The sequence below is a fragment of the Salvelinus fontinalis genome, chromosome 16 (genome assembly GCF_029448725.1).
Source record: "Salvelinus fontinalis isolate EN_2023a chromosome 16, ASM2944872v1, whole genome shotgun sequence".
NCBI classification, from domain to species: domain Eukaryota; kingdom Metazoa; phylum Chordata; class Actinopteri; order Salmoniformes; family Salmonidae; genus Salvelinus; species Salvelinus fontinalis.
Window position 1 is genome coordinate 29,487,106 of NC_074680.1, and position 22,487 is coordinate 29,509,592.

General features: G+C 44.7%; 1 protein-coding gene across 3 annotated transcripts in view; it reads left to right on the forward strand.

The window, feature by feature from the left end:
- The window catches only part of mnat1 (MNAT1 component of CDK activating kinase), a 106,327-nt gene that overhangs the window by 32,960 nt on the left and 50,880 nt on the right, over nucleotides 1-22,487 (forward strand). The window contains exons 1-8 of one of the 3 annotated variants that reach the window (XM_055865007.1): nucleotides 20-143; nucleotides 535-625; nucleotides 4,946-5,098; nucleotides 5,386-5,459; nucleotides 5,933-6,036; nucleotides 6,211-6,351; nucleotides 8,706-8,834; nucleotides 20,576-20,697. In XM_055865007.1, coding sequence (XP_055720982.1) covers nucleotides 537-625; nucleotides 4,946-5,098; nucleotides 5,386-5,459; nucleotides 5,933-6,036; nucleotides 6,211-6,351; nucleotides 8,706-8,834; nucleotides 20,576-20,697 — 812 coding nt within the window. In that variant the 5' untranslated portion in view covers nucleotides 20-143; nucleotides 535-536. Of the gene's footprint in view, nucleotides 1-19; nucleotides 144-534; nucleotides 626-4,945; nucleotides 5,099-5,385; nucleotides 5,460-5,932; nucleotides 6,037-6,210; nucleotides 6,352-8,705; nucleotides 8,835-20,575; nucleotides 20,698-22,487 lie in introns of those variants that run through there. The other 2 variants (XM_055865006.1, XM_055865009.1) reach the window with 2 other exon arrangements.

Genomic DNA, 22,487 nt, shown 5'->3' on the forward strand with positions numbered 1-22,487 from the left:
ACAAGGTGAATGTGTTTGGGATTTTGTTATGGGAGCGGAAAAGACTATCCATATTGCCTGCATTATGGCATTTTTTTTTTGATTGCACCAACTGAGCTATGTGACAATGGACTGCCCCTTTTAGAGAAAGAAAGACATACTCGGTGAGATGAAAGCCTACCCTTGCCATTATGCCTTCAATTCCACCTTCGATTAATTAATGTAAAAAAGTAAATGATGAAAGTTAGGCTACATTTTTGAAATACCGGTAAGCCTAAGCATTGTGGAATTCTGAAATGTTCGTGTGTGTGAGTTTTTTCTTGTGATCATTGGACAGTAACAATATTTATCACTATGTTGCATTTGTCCTCTTTGTGCGATGCACTTTGAGGAACTATTAACTAGGAAGCGTTCTTACCAGCGACGTTCTTATCGGGACTATTTGAAGGTGACACATTTGACCGCTTGAGTGAACTGTCAAGAAAGAATGCTAACTTATTAGCTAGCTGGCTAGTTCATTTTAGTTCTGTTTTCTCTCATTTCTGTGCTTTGTAGAGATGGACGACCAAGGGTGTCCGAGATGCAAGACAACAAAATACAGGAATCCTTCTCTGAAACTGATGGTGAATGTTTGTGGCCACACGCTGTGAGTAACGTTATCCATTCATGCTAACTAGCAAGCAAGCCCAGCAGTGTCCTGAGCGAGCTAGCTTCACAGATATAGCTGCAGGTTTTCAACCCGTTAAATATGTTATTTAGCCAGACAACTACCACAAGGAATATACAATGTCATGTTCGCTAGTAGTACGTTACTTCTGCTATGTAACGTTAGCTAGTCGACTAAACTCAACTCGTGGAGTTGATTCCGTTGACGTTACTATGTAGCTAGCAAAGCTGAAAGTGAAGAACTATGACCTTTTAGGTGCACGATGTCAACATGTTTGCTGTTTTTCATCCCTTTCTATCTGCAACATAAACACTTCGCCTTGTCTCAGCGTGTCTTGTTTACAAGTTGTACAGAATGCACAAGTAAATGTTTTCGTCTCTGGCTTAACACCCGTGCCAATATATCCTCCAAAAACCGTCTTCTCGGGCATTAATCACTTAAATAGACAACGCTGGCTTGTTGTTTATTTTTATTGCAAGAACATGTGATACTGAAACGTAACCATAAAGCTATCAACTCAGGTTGATGTACTGCCTCAGTCTCTATGGAAGTAACAGAAAAATATTGCAAGAAAGCTGTCCTCAATTACATCCCCTGTTTGTAAGCCCAGACATCCTCCCAGTCTCCCTGATGAAGGAAAGGAGACGGGTTGATTTTTATGGGTGTTGTTATGCAGTGACAGTGGCGCGTGAGGAAAATGCTGGTGTCTGTTGGCGCATATGTTTGACCCTGTTTGTTTATTATCCGTACCATCAGGAAGTGGCCGTGCTTCGTCATCAGGTCAGCACACTCATAACTCAGAGCTTCTGTTCTATCTGGACGCAGGGTCACACTGGGAGAAAATGTAAATAACTTTGCAATTTAGAGGATAACCCTTCCCTAGCTCCGTTCACCTTGATGTTGATCTTAAGAACTGTTTACCAGATTATTTGGGTGCTGCTAGGAAACTGCAACCACACACATTGGTAATTGTTTTTGACTGTCCTTACTGCTGGTCATTTGATAACTCATGATTTCAAGGTTTGGTATGCTATTGTTGATGCACAATATTTACACAGTCTTGGAACCCAGAACCAAATTTGATCTGTCACAAAAGAGCCTAAACTTGACATAAGTTCCATAGACAATGTGTTGATTATGATTCACTATGTTTGAATGAAATTGAACAAACAAAAATATCCTGTGCCGACTAGTTTATCTTCCTGTCTGTCCGTTGGTCTGACTGACGGTTGGTCAAACTGTGGCAAGATCTTATCTGCACTGGGGAGAGAGTCTTGCTGACAGCTGACAACGCTATGAAGCCATTCCGGTGTAGGCCGTCCCACACGCTATATGTAACCTCTTCACCCTGTGTCTAAATTTAAATCCCACAGCAGCACATTTAGTGTCCCCGTCGCCACTGACACTGGCCTTATGTTATTTATTACCTACACACCGTGATGCAGGGCCTGTGTCCTTTGGCATTTGGAAGCAGGGACTGGGCACAGATGACGGTGGGCCAGGTACATTAGGGTGGGTATGTAGAGATTGAGGAAGGAGTGATAGGGACACATCTGCAGGTGGAGGCTAAGTTCTTGTGTGTCTGTCAGTCACCTACCCATTAGAGTGCAGAGCGAGGTAGTTTATTCGAAAACTAATTTAGGAAGTTTTACTCTTTCCCATGCTTGATAATGTACATTGTAATTTATGAAATTCCTCTTCCCATTTAGTTTTAAGAGCCAATCAAGTGTCCCAGTATTTTCTGGCTGTGGCTCTGCAGGTGTTGTGTGTCACAGGCTGGAAAGGGTGTCACAGCAGGTTAGCACTGTTTGATGATTACTACAGGTGATTACTACACAAAGGGATCTCCTGTCTGGGTCTAGGCCCAGTCCAGAGCATGGAGAGGGCTTCATGGGAGAAGCGGGTGAACCCACCCCTATGTGGCTGTGTTGTACTTACATTCTCTACCGTGGAGGAGGGAGGCAGGCAATGTCACTGGCCCTTGGGTTGTGGTAGTGGGGGGTTTGTTTTTGCCCTGCCAGGCCCCTGTTTACCTCCACCTGACCTGCTGACGGCTGCAGATGGGAGAGATATGAGCCAGGAGCTCTGAACAGGACAGGTGAGGGAGAGCGAGGGCTGGGGGATGCAGGGCTCACTCACCACTTTGCTGCAGTGAGAACAGCCTTGGGAGAGAAGGAAACAGAGACAGAAAGAGGGAGAGAGCATATGCTAGAGAAACCGTGTGTATGATGCTAGACATATGGTCTCTCCCAAGTCCTTATGCCCAGAAGCAGGAGAAAGACACAATCAGAAAGAGGGCCCTATACAGATGGCTAGCCTAAAGATGGCAAGTTCACTTTGAAAGTCTCCTCCCTTCAATCTTCTCATAGCTTCACCTCTTCGCTCTAGAATTACACAGGATTTCCCCTGTGGAGGGTCCGTTGTGTGGTCCATTTATGGGGCAGGGGGCAAGCTATGGCCCTGCCTGATGAATGGGCTCTTTGTGGGCCTGTGGAAACAAGTAGCACCCCTCCCCCCTTCTACCTCCATATGGCCAGGCCTATACATCTCCTGTAGCCTGGGGCCACAGTGAACATCTGCCCCCACTGGGCTGCACTTGATCAGAGGGCTCTCTCATGGTCCTGGGGACCAACCACGTATAGGATAACTTTTGTTTCATCTATGTTTTTGTGCTAAATCCAGTGGTTGTTGAACACTATGCCTATTTGTGAATGTTTTGTGAGCTCTGTTCTATACTAGAGGGTGTTTTGGTGTTAATTATCTTTTGGCAAGTTTGCTTTGATTGGCCCATATCTGATATGTAAACAGGCAAAGCCCTGTAGTTTCTGCAGTTTCTCCCATAACTGCTTTTTCATTGAGAATCTTGCTGATGAGGTGAAAAGGGTTTACTGCAACTTGGCCTGAAGGACTCGGGTTCTAAAGAAGTTTTGAAAGCAATGTGACTTTGGAAACAAATAAAAAAAACATGGAGACACAAGATTTCCCCCAGAATTTCATCACATTGAATAAGCAACAACATTTTGGAGTGAAAATGGCAGTAGTCACCCTAGATGTGGCCATTTGGAAACCAGATGTTTGGGCTTGCTTTTGAAGCTAGGAGCAGGAAGCCTACAGAAGGTGAATTCCAGTGGAATAAAGCTTCTCAGAGACTTAATTAAGAGTGGACTGTGCAAATGTTTATCCAGCCCCCCTGCTCCCCTCTCCTGCGGCCTACTTAGGGAAGAATTAAGGCCTTTTCCATTGTCTTCTGGGTCCACTCCTCACTTAAGTGTAATTGATGGGTAAATGCCTACCTCCTTAAAGGTGTGATTGATTAGTAAATGTTGCTCGGCCCAAAGTTTGCTCTGGTCGTTGCTACGGCTGTGTTGTCCTGATGGTTTGTGGAGGAAAGAACCTGCTCCATTGGAATGCTTTCCTGTTGGTCGAAATTGACTAATGATGAGATGGGATTTGTGTATCATGCAACAATAGTAGTCATGTGGTTAGACTTTCTTTATCAATGCAGTTCATCATGCCTTAGGCTACAGATGAATACGTCATAATGTAATTTAGCCTAAATCTACTATAACTGTTTTGCAATTGTTTTGATTTAATTAATATTAGGTCAATTGCTAGAGCACTTTCAAGGTCATTTTAAAAAGGATTACAATACTGACAATGCTGAAAGAACCTAGAGCCTTTCAGGGAACTTCAGGATCAGTGGAATTTGAAATGGTTTAGTGATGAGAGAAGCTGTGGGTACATTGCTGAACTAGATTTTGTATTCTATGCAACGTGGCACGTTGACTATGAGTTAATTTGAAATGATATATATATATATATAACTTTTTTTCCAGTGCAGACATAGTCAATTGCAGGGGTGTCAGATTATTTTCCGTGTGTATGGGGGGGAATCAACATTCCATTCACGATTCCTACTGTAAAAATACAAGATGGCCATTATCACGTGCTGTGAGGCTGATAACTCAGACAGACAGACAAAATATACATTTGAAATATACCACTATGCCTTTGCTAAGGAAAAGTGCATTAGACATGCACATACAGTAGGTACAGATTTTGACATGCATGCTCCATATAATATAGTTTCCTCTACAGCTGTGTGTGTTTTCCACAGGGTTTCCCAAACTTTGGACTCCAAGGGGTGAACGTTTTTTTGTTGTCCTAGCACTACACAAGCTATTCAAATAATCAATTCATCATTAAGCTTTGATCATTTGAATCAGCTGCGTAGTCCCGAGGACCAAGTTTGGGGAAATGCTGGTTTACTATTATGTCTGTGTCTCTGTCTCCTCTCAGATGTGAGAGCTGTGTGGACATGCTGTTTGTGCGCGGCTCGGGGAACTGTGTGCAGTGCGACACGCCCCTGAGGAAGAGTAACTTCCGTGTGCAGCTCTTTGAAGACCCTGCCGTGGACAAGGAGGTGGAGATCCGTAAGAAGGTGCTCAAGATGTGAGTGAGGGGCACGGGGGAGAAGGGTGTGTCTGTGTTCAGCCCACTCCTCCCTCTCCTTAAGCTGCCTTTGTCATTGTCATGATGCTGTTTGTTTTGTAGACAATGGGCCCCTCAGGGTTTGCTCGAATAGGAAAGCTCTTTCCCTGCCATACTTTTTCCTCTCAGCCCCTCCTATTACATCCATCCCTCATTTTTATTTCTTTAGCTCCGCTGTTTCAATGTAATGTGTGCAAACAAGCATTAAGCCTAATGCATATAATAACTATTCGCTTTCTCCCTCACAGTTACAACAAGAGAGACTTTGACTTCTCCAACTTGAGAGAATACAATGACTACTTGGAGCGAGTGGAGGAGATTGGTGAGAGGAGGCGGGGGGAGAGAGGGAAGGATGCAGCCTGATTGATCTGGCCTTGGCTCTGGATGTTGATGTTTTACAGGCGTCAGTGCCAGCCAGGGTCAGAGACACACCACTCTCTCTGTGCAAATTCTCAGAGATTTCTGTCAGATGGTGTTTGCACTGTGACAATGTGTTAGACCTCTCCTACTGTCCCCTATGCTTACATCATCAGAAACATGGCTAATTACTTTTAGAGAAATGCACTGGAAAATCCTATGTGTTTCTATTGTTTATTTTAAATAGGGATATATACAATTTCAACATTCAACCTTACTTATTTAATCAAAACGGATTGAATTATCTAGAGTCAGATGCTTTGCAATGTCATAATTCAGCTTGTGCCAAATCCGATTTCCAGTATCAGTCCTAAATCATTTGAAGTGAAGTCCATGCTAGTGTGTTGATAGAGGGCCGCCCTGCTCTCTTCTCTCCAGTCTATAACCTGACCAACAACCTGGAGGTGGAGGGGACAAAACAGATCATGGAGGCATACCAGAGAGAGAATAGAGACATCATTCAGAAGAACAAGGCCAAGCTGGTGGGTACCTGTAACCCCACACTGACTCACTCTGCTTTGCCTGGTGAAACGCATCGCTTATGCATTATTCTGTTGTACTAAATGGTCTAGCTTCCTCTCTCAACCTCTGTCTCCTCCTCTGCAATACTCTGTCTACTATGATATTGATTGTTTTCTCTCCGACTCCTCTCCCAGACTCGAGAGCAGGAGGAGTTGGAGGAGCTGCTGTTGTTGGAGCAGCAGGGGAACGAGCAGCGCAGGCTGGAGACTCTGCAGGAAGAACAGAGACAGTTACAGGCCAAGAGGAAGAGCAAGCAGGCTCTACTAGACGAACTGGTGAGACACACACATACATACACACAAATAAACACAGATTGCCACATAGCACCACACAGGCAAATAGAGAAAACAATCAGGTGACATACAGTACCAGTCAAAAGTTTGGACACACCTACTCATTCAAGGGTTTTTCTTTAAGACATTAAAACTCAGAAATAACACACATGGAATCATGTAGTAACCACATATATTTTAGATTCTTCAAAGTAGCCACCCTTTGCCTTGAAAAAAAAAAAAAAAAAGACAGCTTTGCACACTCTTGGCATTCTCTCAACCAGCTTCACCTGGAATGCTTTTCCAACAGTCTTGAAGGAGTTCCCACATATGCTGAGCACTTGTTGGCTGCTTTTCCTTCACTTTGCGATCCAACTCATCCCAAACCATCTCAATTAGGTTGAGGTCGGGTGATTGTGAAGGCCAGGTAATCTGATGCAGCACTCCATCACTCTCCTTCTTGGTTAAATAGCCCTTATACAGCCTGGAGGTGTGTTGGGTCATTGTCCTGTTGAAAAACAAATGATAGTCCCATTTAGAGCAAACCAGATGGGATGGCGTATCGCTGCAGAATGCTGTGGTCGCCATGCTGGTTAAGTGTGCCTTGAATTCTAAATAAATCACTGACAGTGTCACCAGCAAAACACCATCACACCTCCTCCATGCTTCACAGTAGGAAACACACATGCGAAGATCATCCATTCACCTACTCTGCATCTCACAAAGACACGGCGGTTGGAACCAAAAATCTCAAATTTGAACTCATCAGGGCGAATGACAGATTTCCACCGGTCTGATATCCGTTGCTTGTGTTTCTTGGCCCTTGCAAGTCTCTTATTATTGGTGTCCTTTAGTAGTGTTTCTTTGCAGCAATTCAACCATGAAGGCCTGATTCACGCAGTCTCCTCTGAACAGTTGATGTTGATGTGTCTATTACTTGAACTCTGAAGCATTTATTTGTGCTGCAATCTGAGGCTGGTAACTCTAATGAACTTATCCTCTACAGCAGAGAACTCTGGGTCTTCCCTTCCTGTGGCGGTCCTCATGAAGAAACTTTCAAAGTTGATGAAACTTGAAGAAACTTTCAAAGTTCTGAAAATGTTCCATTTTGACTGACCTTCATGTCTTAAAGTTACGATTGACTGTCGTTTCTCTATGCTTATTTGAGCTGTTCTTGCCATAATATGGACTTGGTCTTTTACCAAATAGGGCTATCTTCTGTATACCACTCCTACCTTGTCACAACACAATTGATTGGCTCAAACGCATTAAGGAAAGAAATTCCACAAATTAACTCTTAACAAGGCACTCCTGTTAATTGAAATGCATTCAAGGTGACTACCTCATGAAGCTGGTTGAGAGAATGCCAAGTGTGCAAAGCTGTTATCATAGCACTTTTTTTGGTTACTACATGATTCCATATGTGTTATTTCATAGTTTTGATGTCTTCACTATTATTGTACAATGTAGAAAATATGCTAGAGAAAATTTGCCAGTGACACACACACCTACCTCCTGTGGTGGAGCCCAGCATGGTTAGCATTCTGTTGCCAAAGCCTCCTGGCTCCATTGTGTTTTAGTGGCAGGCTGTGGAAGGGATTGTCCCTGTAGAGCTGCCTGGTAAAGCGCCATCACAGATAGCAGTTTGAGCTGTTTGTTTGTTTAAACACTGGGCCTCTGTTGTCTGTTGGGAGATGAGCAGTCAGCCCCCGGGGATACGCTGCTGTGTGTTGGCATTTACACTAGAAATCTCTGAGGGTCGGGTCACACACACACACACACACACACACACACACACACACACACACACACACACACACACACACACACACACACACGATCAATCATTATAGACGGATAGTGTTTGCAATAGATCCTGATAAGGAGCCATCAATTGATCACCTCCAGCTGTTCATTATTCCGCGCCACACTTTCCTTCCTGCCTAGTGATGAAAACACTCCCAGTTCTGTCCATACAACCTGTCTACCCCGACAATAACGTCCTGCTCCATCTGAACACCATGCATGGTCTTTCTGGAGGTAAAGATGCTGCAGGGTGACATAATACCACTGTTTTTAACTTGCCCTGCATTAATAATTTAATGACTAGCCTCAGAGCACCTTGGTTTCTTTAGTTGTGCAGTTATAGGGAGATGTGTGTGTGATTGATATTGTAAATTCTGAGTTTCTGAAGTTACACATCTCATTTACAGGTGAAGCTCCTCCCATCTTTTAGTTGGCTTAAATACAGGTTTTGCTTGAGGCTAGATCATGGCTAGTCAGTGGTTTTTGAATAAGTGCACACATACAGAAATATGATGACATATTCATACCTGTATTTGTATGTTCCCCTCCAGGAGCGCTCTCATGTCCCCGCCACCATCCTGCTGGCCCAACACAAGGACCGGGCCGCCCAGCTGGAGACCCAGATTGAGAAGCAGAAACAGGTGGTCAAAACCACCATCTTCTCCACCGGCATCCCTATGGTGAGTACCGCACGCCACGTGTAAACACGCTGACTGTCCTGACTGTGAAGGATGCCTTAAGCTTACCGCATAGTTAGCATACAAACAGCACCCACACAGAAATGCTAGTGAATGTCCAGCATGCACCCTGGGTCGGCCTATTTTAGCTAGTTTTAAAGCACGATAAGGTCATACGAACACTCGGCCTGCATGATTTCACTCAATAGTAACGCATGGTTAGCATACTTAAACAGAGCCCAATGCTGGCTAGCTTAATGGGGCACACACACTGCCCTTTAGGTCAATGCTAATTCATTGTTAGCATATTACAGTGGTGGTCAGTTTAGATTTAGCTTCATGCTAATGGTTGAGGAGCCCCTAAAGTAGAGTGTTGCTGCAGTGCACTGTGTCCAATCCCTTAGCGCGCTTCTCTGCCTGGTGTGGGAACAAGCCCTCATCTCATCCATAGTGTCATCACATTCCTACCTGCAGCCCTCAGAGACAGAATGAGGGCTCTGGCTAGGTGTTTTGTTGAGTTGTCAGCTTTGCTGTTCAGGGTAGCTGTTAAGGCCTCCTTCCATTTGGCAACGGCTATGTTTTCCTTCACACTAGTTTATTTTCATTATACCGTGACGAGATAAAGCGATATCCCCCCCACCTTTCTCTCCACAAGCCCATATGGGAGGTGTGGCTGACTTCCCAGGGTGCAATGTTGCGTGGGAGAAATCTTGTCTTAGTGCTCAACTAGTCCCAACTCCGTGACAGAATGTGAAGTCTCTCTCTGTCCACCTGTCTTTCTCCACACACACTCACATACCTATACACTAGTTCTGCTTGCAGAATCTAGAAACCTTTTTCTTCTGTCTCATCAGCCCAGCTAGCATGGGTAATCCTCTGGGCAATATATTTGTACCATGAGTGTATTTGATATCCATTTCAACCCAAAGACATGATCACCACCCATTCTTCCTCCACCATTGGAAAAAGAGTTGCTCCAGTATGTCTGGCTCCAGGAGGATGTGGTTCTCTCTAACTGACTGGATATGCAGCATTAAGTGCTACTTGCTGATGGAGAGAAGGTTGTAAGATGCTGTTGCTCTTGGCTCGGACTCTGGCTTTTTCCCGTCACTTTTACCCCTCTTTCTCCCTCTTTTCTCCTCCCTCTGGCTTGGGGTGGGGTAGAGCAGTTGCCAGGCACATCTGGACGCTGCGAGGCTTCAGTTGGGTTTCAGTGTGGGTTTGGTTTCCCCTCACCTCAGTCCAGAAGACTGCTGTTTGACTTGGTGGCGTTTCAAGATGTCGCAGTTGATTCCTGGAGAACGCCGGCTTATTTATCTCTTCATTTTTGGTGTCCTGTTGAAGTAGGATTCAAAAGAGAGAAGATGCAGAGTCATGTTGCTGTCATTTGAGAGAGAGAGCAAGAGAATTAACAGAGAAATGATCTTGCCATTAATCAATTATAGGCACCACATGGTTGTAGAAAGGGTGCTTCTCGCGCCTCTTAACTATCATATCCTGGTGATAGAAGCAGACACCCCTCTGGGGATGTGGAAGCAGGGGGTTTGGCCTTACACTGAAGAGTCTCTCCTGGCAGGCAGGCAGGCCAACGTGACCTGTCAGTAGGGAGTGCCACCTCCTGTCTCTTTGTCTTTATTTAGATAGGAGAGGAACCCGCTGTGGTCGTCTCTTGCAAGGATTGGCGAGTTGTGCATTCCGAAATGTTGTTCTGCACGCCACTGTTGTACGGCGCCGTTATTTGTCTGTTTGTGTCCCGCCTGTTAGCTTGCAAATTTTTTGACATTCTCCTTCGACCTCGCTCATCAACGAGCTATCGCGCACATGACTGCTGCTGACTGGATGTTTTTTGTTTGTCGCACCATTCTCAGTAAACCCTAGACACTGTCGTAGTTGAAAAGCCAAGGAGGGCGGATGTTTCTGAGGTACTGGATCCAGCGCACTTGGCACCGACGATCATACCACTCTCAAAGTTGCTTAGGTCACTCATTTTGCCCATTCTAACGCTCAATCAAACAGTTACTGAATGTTTCAATGCCTGTCTGCCTGCTTTTATATAGGAAGCCACGGCCACGTGACTACTCTGTATTTTTGTGAATGGGGCGGTGTACCTAATAAACTGGCCGAGAGTGTAGTTCCTCAGAGTAAGCAAGTAGAAAAATCTTTCCAATAATCACCAATCCTTGGTGTGAAAGAGCAAGGCTACTGCTACATTGGCTTATAGGCTATGAGTTCCATTTGCTAATTTCTTTAGCTGCCAATGGATCACGGTGTATCAATGTGTCCATATTGCAGAGGCTGGTGATTTCGCATAGTTGACTTTAACTTTAATTTAGATTCAGATTTTTATGATTAACCACGTGACAATTATTGAACAATGAAAACCGTTATTGAAATACAACTGTTTGACATGAAAAACATAACTGGCATGCAGAACGGTAGAAATGTCAGGATAAATTGTTAACTTTCACAAACTTGAAACTCACGTGTCGCCTATGAAGTCTCTAGAAAATAATTGCCTCCACGTTTCCATGGTCGGATTTAGCTATAGTCTACTTTGAAGCAAGGTAAGACATTCCTCATAATATGAAATATACATTCAGATTTCAAACAATTTAAGTATGTTTTCAAAATGCATACGGCCTCCAGCTCACATTGTAAAGTGGTGACGCGCTGATAGCCTGTTGCCTGCACTTGAATGGTGAATGGGAGGCACGCTTCAATTACCAGTTGAGAAATAAAAATAGTAGCTATTTATAATCATGCACTAAAACTGTTTTTAACATGCGATTGCCTTTAGAATTGTTGCGCACTGAATGGGCTGATAAAAGCATGTTTTACTCCAGCAGCAACCAGCTGAGGAGCAGCACGAGAAATCCCACAATAGATAGGTTCTGTTTGCTCGGCAGATGTGGTAGTTGTGCGGGATAAATAAGACCGATAGGCATGACGGTCAAATATATTTCCATCGACTGATATTTCCATCAATGAATAAAGAGCCTTTTTTTTGCAACAAAAATCTAAAATATCCCTGTTTGGCCGGCATTATATACACTGCTCAAAAAAATAAAGAGAACACTTAAACAACACAATGTAACTCCAAGTCAATCACACTTCTGTGAAATCAAACTGTCCACTTAGGAAGCAACACTGATTGACAATAAATTTCACATCCTGTGCTGCAAATGGAATAGACAACAGGTGGAAATTATAGGCAATTAGCAAGACACCCCCAATAAAGGAGTGGTTCTGCAGGTGGTGCCCACAGACCACTTCTCAGTTCCTATGCTTCCTGGCTAATGTTTTGGTCACTTTTGAATGCTGGCGGTGCTTTCACTCTAGTGGTAGTATGAGACGGAGTCTACAACCCACACAAGTGGCTCAGGTAGTGCAGCTCATCCAGGATGGCACATCAATGCGAGCTGTGGCAAGAAGGTTTGCTGTGTCTGTCAGCGTAGTGTCCAGAGCATGGAGGCGCTACCAGGAGACAGGCCAGTACATCAGGAGACGTGGAGGAGGCCGTAGGAGGGCAACAACCCAGCAGCAGGACCGCTACCTCCGCCTTTGAGCAGGAGGAGCACTGCCAGAGCCCTGCAAAATGCTTTCATCTGTGAAGAGCACAGGGCGCCAGTGGCGAATTTGACAATCTTGGTGTTCTCTGGCAAATGGCAAACGTCCTGCACGGTGTTGGGCTGTAAGCACAACCCCCACCTGTGGACGTCGGGCCCTCATACCACCCTCATGGAGTCTGTTTCTGACCGTTTGAGCAGACACATGCACATTTGTGGCCTGCTGGAGGTCATTTTGCAGGGCTCTGGCAGTGCTCCTCCTGCTCAAAGGCGGAGGTAGCGGTCCTGCTGCTGGGTTGTTGCCCTCCTACGGCCTCCTCCACGTCTCCTGATGTACTGGCCTGTCTCCTGGTAGCGCCTCCATGCTCTGGACACTACGCTGACAGACACAGCAAACCTTCTTGCCACAGCTCGCATTGATGTGCCATCCTGGATGAGCTGCACTACCTGAGCCACTTGTGTGGGTTGTAGACTCTGTCTCATGCTAACACTAGAGTGAAAGCACCGCCAGCATTCAAAAGTGACCAAAACATCAGCCAGGAAGCATAGGAACTGAGAAGTGGTCTGTGGTCACCACCTGCAGAACCATTCCTTTATTGGGGGTGTCTTGCTAATTGCCTATAATTTCCACCTTTTGTCTATTCCATTTGCACAACAGCATGTGAAATGTATTGTCAATCAGTGTTGCTTCCTAAGTGGACAGTTTGATTTCACAGAAGTGTGATTGACTTGGAGTTACATTGTGTTGTTTAAGTGTTCCATTTATTTTTTTGAGCAGTGTATATTTACAGCTTTAAAAAAAATGCAGCCAAAATGCCGGCAACTGTAGGTTAACAGAAACCCTGCTTTACACACATGCACCCACGCTCACAAACAATCATCATACATGCTGCTGCTACTCTGTTCTTATACAGTGCATTTGGAAAGTATTCAGACCACTTTACTTTTTCCATATTTTGTTACAGCCTTATTCTAAAATGGATTAAATAGTTGTTTTCACCCTCAATCTACACACACTAACCCATAATGACAAAGCAAAGACCATTTAGACATTTTTACAGATTAAAAAAAAACTTTATCACATTTCCATGAGTATTCAGACCATTTACTCAGTACTTTGTTGAAGCACCTTTGGCAGCGATTACAGCCTCGAGTCTTGTTGTGTATGATGGAACAAGCTTGGTACACCTGTATTTGGGGAGTTTCTCCCATTTATTCTCTGCAGATCCTCTCAAGCTCTGTCAGGTTGGATGGGCTGTGTCTCTGCACAGCTATTTTCAGGTCTCTCCAGAGATCTGCGATCAGGTTCAAGTACTGGCCCTGGCTGGGCCACTCAAGGACATTAAGACTTGTCCCGTAGCCACTTCTGCGTTGTCTTGGCTGTGTGCTTAGGGTCGTTGTCCTGTTGGAAGGTGAACCTTCACCCCAGTCTGATAACCTGCTTCCAGAGTACTCAGGACTTCATCAAGGATATCTCTGTACTTTTCTCCATTCATCTTTCCCACGATCCTGACAAGTCTCCCAGTCCCTGCCCCTGAAAAACATCCCCACAGCATGATGCTGGCACCCATGCTTCACCGTAGGGATGGTGCCAGGTTTCCTCCAGATGTTACGGTTGGCATTCAGGCCGAAGAGTTCAATCTTGGTTTAATCAGACCATATAATTTTGTTTCTCATTGTCTGAGAGTCCTTTCGGTGCCTTTTGGCAATCTCCAAATGGGCTGTTTTGGCTTCTGAACGGCCACTCTACCATAAAAGCCTGATTTGGTGGAGTGCTGCAGAGATGGTTGTTCTTCTGGAAGGTTCTCCCATCTCCACAGAGGAGCTCTGTCAGTGACCATTGGGTTCTGGTCACCTTCCTGACAAAAACCTTTTTTAACCTTCATTTTACTAGGCAAGACAGTTAACAAATTCTTATTTCCAATGACAGCCAAACCTGGACGATGCTGGGCCAGTTGTGCGTCGCCCTATGGGACTCCCAATCACAGCCGGATGTGATGCAGCCCTTCTTCTCCGATTGCTCAGTTTGGCTTGGCGGCCAGCTCTAGGAAGCGTCTTGGTGGTTCCAAGCTATTTCCATTTAAGAATGATGGAGGCCACTGTGTTCTTGGGGAGCTTCAATCCTGTAAAAAAAAAAATGTGTACCCTTCCTCCAGATCTGTGGCTTGACACGATCCTGTCTTGGAGCTCTACGGACAATTCCTTTAACCTCATGGCTTGGTTTTTGCTCTGACATGCACTGTCAACTGTGGGACCTTATATTGAGAGGTGTGTGCCTTTCCAAATCATGACCAATCAATTGAATTTACTACAGGTGGACTCCAATCAAGTTGTAGAAACATCTCAAGGATGAGCAATTGAAACAGGATGCACCTGAGCTCAATTTCGAGTCTCATAGCAAAGGGTCTGAATACTTATGTAAATAAGGTATTTTTTTCCTATTTTTTTTTCTATTTCTAGCAACTAAGGCTGTAGCGATAACAAAGTGGAGAGGTCTGAATACTTTCCAAATGCACTGTATATCCTGATGCCTCGTCACTTTACCCCTATACCTACACTGTCTACCTCTATCACACCAGTATCTTTGTAAACATGGCATTGGAACTGACCCTGTATATAGCTTACTTCCTCATGTTTATTTCTTGTGTATTTTTGTTCTACCTTATGTTATTTTTAGTATTACATTGTTATTGCTTACTGCATTTTGGGGGTTAGAGCTTGCTAGAAAGGCATTTCACTGTACTTGTGAACTTGAATGGTCCAAAGTCAGTCTGGGTAATCCCTGACTTTGTAGCACTCCACTGAACAAGAGAGACTCTCCCTGCCTGCCTTGATATCTCTCAAACACACACACATCCGTGTACTCCGCACACACACACGTTACCCAGCCTGGGCAAACATCCTTGGAAGACCAAAGTGAAGCGTGTTCTCTTTTTAAAGTAGACATCTGTTGAAATCAAAAGAAATTGGATGTGTGGGAGGTAACCCTTCCATGCTGAAACTAGCTATTGATGATGGCTCTCTCCCTCTTTTTGTTGTAGTCTGAAAGCTATAGTCTGTCATAGCTAAGCTTGTTTGCGAAATTGAACCTTGGTTAAATTTTGTTACTTTAGTTCAATTATCCACTGGTTCATGGAAGTAGCCTAGGTAACTGTGTGTGTAGATGTCTGTTAAGTGTTGTGTTGCAGCTGTCTCACACACACAGACAGACTAGAACAGTCTTCCATGCCTGCTTGCTGTTGACCTGTAGAGAATCTCCACCTTGGTCCAGCTTTCAGCGCCATCTTAAATAAAACGTCACACTGCCACAGGGGTGAGATGCACCCCTCATGGCCAGCAGAGCAGCTGACATGCCTAACGAGGCTGATGTGTGCACTTGATGAGAGCAAAACTAATACTTGGTCAAATGCATGTGGGAAGTTTATCCCTTAACACAGATGTGTACCTTGCTAAAATTCTCAGGGTCCTCTTTGGCTTGACTCCATAGAATGGAATCTAAGGGCCTTAGGGAACACACATTCGGTGTGTGTTTGCGCTGGCCTGTTTTTCATTGGTAGTGTGCTGTCCTCTGCAGTGACCTTTGTTGGGTAATCATGCTCCTCATTCAAGGCCAAGCCAAGCTCTGTCTGGCAGACTGGCTCAACCTGTTCTACTGTGGAGGCAGTCTGCTACAGCTACACCACACAGCTACTTTCCCCTCACTCTTTCTCTTTCACTCTTGAGTCATAATCACGCACCTCATTTCTTCTCTCATTGCTGTGATATGTTCCTCCTCTTGCCACTCCACTTAACCATTGCTCAGATTTCTTATTTTGCTTTTAAACACTTCCATTATGTGTAGCAACACGGGTCTCTAAACGTGTGGTTGTATATGTCAGTAGTATGTTTCCCTTTATACCCCACCAACATGATTGACATTCATTTTGACTGGTGTGTCATTCACCGCTCAAAGCCTGGCTTGTTTTATGTGGGAGAGGGCTCAACCCTTCACCTTTGCTCTTATATTCCATTGTTGGCACGGAGACCCATGGCTGCGGGGATGTGTGGGTTGGGGAGATGACTTTTGGGGTAAAGGATAGTTGTCCCCCCCCCCCGATTGGCACCATCTGTGGGCATTCATTCACACTTGTGCCCCTGTCTCTGGTTTGGCCTTGTTGTGCTTGGCCCCAGCACCCCACAGGCAGGCCGGCCGGCCCAGCCCAGAGGAAAAAGGAGTTGTCAGCTTTAAGGGCTTTGCGCTAGTGCAGCTGCTGCCTGTAGGATGGTTATATTTAACCCTCAGAGGGAAGGGGAGGCACTGCAAAGGCAGGAGCGTTTACACTTGCTACTTGTGCTCAGTGGGCCAGAGGGGGCCACAAAGCTTTTTATCCACACAGAAGCACCATCTGTGACCGGGTAGGGGTGGCAGAGAGGGTGAGGGAGGCAGGAGGATCACACGTGGGAGGATTTGACCCTCTCGCTCGCTGGTGCAGGTCATCCTAACTCTGGTCATTAGACTTATCCCCAATACAATTCCACCCTGTGGCCGTCTTACTCCCGCCGCCTCACTCTGTTGTGATTGCAGCAATTATCACTGGGCCATTAGTGAATGGAGCCCCCTGTGGCTCTGCCTGGGTTACATAGAGCTCAGCTGAAGTTAGGCTACCCATGGGGGTGGGGGGGTTGTTTCCAGCGATCTTGGGACGTCCTGCAGAGCTCCACAGTTGGAACGATAGAGAGGGGCTGCTCACGAGAGCAAGTGGACTGTGTGTGGCGTAGGTAGTGGCTCCCTGGGGGTAGAGTGTGTGTGTGATCAGATCTCGTGCCCGGATGTTAATTAGGCTTGGCCTTGAACACTGACTAAGCAGCTCCCATGTTTGAATGTGGTCTGCTTTTCTACAATCATATGCTGGCTACAATGGCTGGCTAATTCAGTATCTTGAGAGTTGAATAAAGATGGTGTGATCTTCAACCTGATGTAGGCCTGACGTGGACCGTACCGGAGTAGGGAGAACTAGAAGGGAGTAGTGAGGTACACTGTGATTTCCTCAAGTTATCCTCCCCTGCGGTTTTATGAAGATGGATTGTCCCAAGAGTTTTACTTTAATGTCACGGGGGACTTTTTGGGAATCTTAAACACACACGCAATTACACCCACACGCATCTACACACTTTTTCCTTGGGTTTTAAGATTGGCCTCTTAATGTTTGCAGATGTTTGTTTTGGCCCTGTGGTAGTGGTTCTCTCTACCATGAGTTTCTGTCACACGTGCGGGAGAGATACGATCATTGAGACTTAACTGTTGATGTTTCTTTGTTTTACTCATTTGAATATTTAAATGCAGTTGTGATGCTACCTGTCATGTATGTGGTCTTATTCTCAATGTTTGACAGTTGTAAACCAGTCAACACTTTGTTGTTAGGTATTGTTTTTCAATCCCATTGTACAATCTGCAGGCAGCTAGTGAATGAACTGGATGTTGACAATACTGATGTTACAGTGATGCAGACACATTTTAACAGGGGAGCTCTGTGTGTGGTGTAGGGGTGAGCGACACAGTATGTGTGTGTGGTGTAGGGGTGAGCGATACAGTATGTGTGTGTGGTGTAGGGGTGAGCGATACAGTATGTGTGTGTGTGGTGAGCGATACAGTATGTGTGTGGTGTAGGGGTGAGCGATACAGTATGTGTGTGTTCCTGACAGTTTTCAAGGTGCCTTTGGACAGGAATGCAACAAACTTCTCTGGACTGCTCTAGTTTGTCTGTCTGTCAAATGAGATTTACTGCCTTTTCACCATCTGTAACTCTCTCTCTTCTCACTTTCTGTCTCGCTTTCTCTCACCCCACCATCACTCTAGTCTGTCTGGGTGATTGGTGCAGGGGAGAGTAGGAGTAATACAGTGCTGAAAGAAAGACTGAAAGAAGATTGATGGAGAGCGGGGAGAGAGAGTGGCCGGTCTGGGTTTGATTAGCTTGTGTTGGGGCTGAAGTGTGAGGGAGAAGAGGGAGAGGCCGCCTGGGTCACTGGCCCCACAGGGTTAAAGGTTGAGTGGCAGCAGCAGAGAAATATGTGCGTGGGAGAAGGAGAGTATTTTTGTTTTGTGGAGTGAATGTTTGACTGTCAATAACCAGGTTTCCATCCAACCGTTTCATGTGGATAAATAACCTGACACAAAGTCATGACAGGGCTGATGGAAACAGGAAATGATGGTGCAATTTCATAAATGTCGATAGACAATTTGTTTGTTTGACATGGGAACTTCTTTTTTCAGAAAAATTCATTGAGGTGATAACGCCAATATTGAAAGAATCACATCAGGTTGTTGTAGGCCTACCACCACGACTAGGAAAAGCATTACGTTTAATAAGCAGATGAAATAAGTTATGAACTTCACATGCTAGTAAAGTGCACAGTGATCATGCAAATTGCCCATACGCTAAATATGGGAGGTAGGCTCTTATTTGAATGCTTGTGACATGATGATCAGTGCTTGGCTGCCAATTATCAAATAAAATGAACTTGCTCTTTTCCATATCTCATATAACACCCTGTGCACTTTATCAGCTAACTAGTTTGCTATTTATCAGAACAGTTTTTTTTGTGACAAACCATCGGTGGAGTTGGAAATGCAATTAAACACATTTTCGTCATGGGAACTTGACCGCAAAAGTACTTTGTGTGATGCTACGTCATCATGCACAGGCCATTTTATCTGCAAAACAAGTCAGTTTGATGGAAACACACCTGGTCGGAAAATGCGCATATTGATTTTATGCAGATTTTAGAATATTTTTCTGAAAATCTGTCGCCAGTTGGATAGAAACATATGTTTGTTTTGTTTGTTAGTGGCAATATCTTGATTTTTATCACATAATATTCAGATATTTTATTTGTCCCTACACCACTGAATCATTGTTTTGAGCTGTGTGTCACACTGGACTGTGTTGCTTGTTTCGGACCCAGCTCTGTTCATTCTATTGTGCATCATTGCCTGGCCAGCAGCATGTGTTAGAACAGCAGTCGGAGGCCAGGGGCCACATGTTAATAGTTTAGTTGGTTTTCATCAGCTCCCCTATCACTGTAATGTTTATACTCTTTGTCTCCCTATTTCTCTCTCTCTCATACTTTTTATCACTGTTTCTCTCTCTCTCTCTCTTTCCCCCACCCCGCCCCTTCCTATGTTTTTGTTTAAATGTTATCCATGTTCTTTTAATTCTCTTTGTTTCATTGTCATCCAAACTCATCCATTAATCCTTCTTCCAGTCTAAATGCTTTAAAGCTAGATTGAGACTCAGTAGAGAACATGGCCGACTGGAAAGTCCCTCTGACTAATGGCACAGGCTGAGATCGAACAGTGCTGCAACGTCCTGAAGAAGGATCATGTTTCTTGCTCAATGGCCACGGTCAAGGGCATTTTGACTGCGAGGCAAGCAGACAAATTTGAAACCCCTTTCAACCTTCATGGATTGGAAAAGAATATGCAGATATCAAACCTGTTTCACAGCATATTTTCTGATTGGAGGATACACGACAGATTAATGTGGGTCGTTTGGCGTGCCGGAGAGCTTACCAAATGGCAGTGATGTCATTCAGGTAATTTGGTTGGCCATCCACTGTGCCTTGATGGTGCTTCTGGATGAATCCACTTAAAGCTCCCGTTGATTACAGAGAGAGAGAGAGGGTTACTGCGCTCCTCCATGACTCCGGTCATGGCTCCATGACCGGAGCCTTCTGGGCAGTCTGTGTTCTGTATTTCTCATCATGACTTACCTTGTTCTCCACAGGACTTATTCTGGGTATTTATAGTATTTACTTAGGTTCAGAACTATTTCTGAGTAGCTCTCAATTGCTTTGTACATTTCGAGCTCTAGTAAAAGCACAGGGGTTCCCTATCCCAATCACCATCAGCGGGTTTAACTTAGGGTAGGTTATTTTCAGTATTGCGAAAAATAGCTTTGTTCACTGCTTAACACTTGCTGTCTGCATAAAATGTCTACTTTAGGGGCAGTTTTGGACTTGGTCAATGCTGCTCGATCTAGCATTCCTTCTTACGACGACATAGGTTGACGACCACAGGTTGTTTCAAGGATTTGGGTAGCATATTTGTTCTACAACTGCTAAATCTCTTTGTGATTTATTAGTGATGTTCACACCGGCAAACATGTTTGACTGTAATGTGTCGCTTCTCCTGTACTACAGGGTCAGACTGTGTCGCTGCTGACCGTGACCCGGTTAGAAGAGGTTCTGTACCACTACCAGCCCATCCACATCCACACATACGGACCCCCCGTCCCTGAGCTGGAGCAGCTGGGGCGACTCGGGTAAGAACCCATCCTGTAACACACATACACACGCACACAGCTCTGCACAACTGGCAAAGTTAGCTGCTGCACAATAGAATCTGGAGATGCCAGTGGTTTGATAAATAACTACAGGGGAAAGCACCACACTGTAAGGCCTCGCTTATATTGTTCAGTGAACAGTAGTGTAATCGGCACCTCTTAATTAAGGTTGACCAGCTTAGTATAAGGCCTGGTCTAGTTTTCACAGCATATCTGATAGGCTACAGTAAGGCATTTAACTGGGAGTGAGGCTGCTCTGGAAGTCAGTTTTGCTTTCTCTGAAGTTGCCCTTGATTAGCTGTGAGAGGTGGGGGAAGGGCAAGGTTTAAAGGGGAACAGCCAACCAGTTCCCCTGCACCAGCCCTCTGCCCCTTCCCTCTCACTGCTTCTCCTGGACCTCACTGTCTGTCAGCACACACAGGAAGTGCTTTCTCAACGCCGGGCCCCCTTGGCCAAACACTCGTCGACGTCATTGGCCCTCTCCTCTCATCACCCAACACAGCCCATCCATCAGACAGTGCCCGGCCGTCTGTCTCCACGGGGACAGGCTGGCACTAGTAAGCATTTCACTGTTAAACTACACCTGTTGTTGACGACGCATGTGACAAAAACAATTTGTTTTGACTAAGGCCTCCCACCTGCCAAGAGCCCTGATCTGATTGGTGGAGAGTGGCACATGGAGACGAATTAGAGCGCTCAGTGGTGGAAGGAGGTGACTGTCATTGTATTTATTTGGACAGTGAAGCCAAAACTTAATTTGGCTCTACTCCAGCATTTTGTATTTGAGATAAAATTTCTCATATGAGGCGACAGTACAGAATGTCACCTTTTTATTTGATAGTACACTACCTTTCAAACGTTTGGGATCACTTAGAAATGTCCTTGTTTTTGAAAGAAAAGCAAAAAATGTTGTCCCTTTTTTAAAATAACATCAAATTGATCAGAAATATAGTGTAGATTTTGTTAATGTTGTAAATGACTATTGTAGCTGGAAATGGCTGATTTTTAATGGGATATCTACATAGGTGTACAGAGGCCCATTATCAGCAACCATCACTCCTGTGTTCCAATGGCACGTTTTGTTAGCTAATCCAAGTTTATCATTTTAAAAGGCTAATTGATCATTAGAAAGCCCTTTTGCAATTATGTTAGCACAGCTGAAAACTGTTGTGCTGATTTTAAAGAAGCAATAAAACTGGCCTTCTTTAGACTAGTTGAGTATCTGGAGCACCAGCATTTGTGGGTTAAATTACAGGCTCAAAAGGGCCAGAAACAAATACTTTTCTTCTGAAACTCGTTAGTCTATTCTTGTTCTGAGAAATGAAGGCCAAAAAACTGAAGATCTCGTACAACGCTGTGTACTACTCCCTTCACAGAACAGCGCAAAACTGGCTCTAACCAGAATAGAATGAGGAGTGGGAGGCCCCGGTGCACAACTGAACAAGAGGACAAGTACATTAGAGTGTCTAGTTTGAGAAACAGATGCCTTACAAGTCCTCAACTGGCAGCTTCATTAAATAGTACCCGCAAAACACCAGTCTCAATGTCAACAGTGAAGAGGTTACTCTGGGATTCTGGCCTTAGAATGCCCAAAAATCTCAAATTTGGATTCATCAGACCAAAGGTAAGATTTCCACCTGTCTAATGTCTATTGTTTGTGTCTTGGCCCAAGCAAGTCTCTTCTTCTTATTGGTGTCTTTTAGTAGTAGTTTCTTTGCACCAATTCCACCACGAAGGCCTGATTCACACAGTCTCCTCTGAACAGTTGA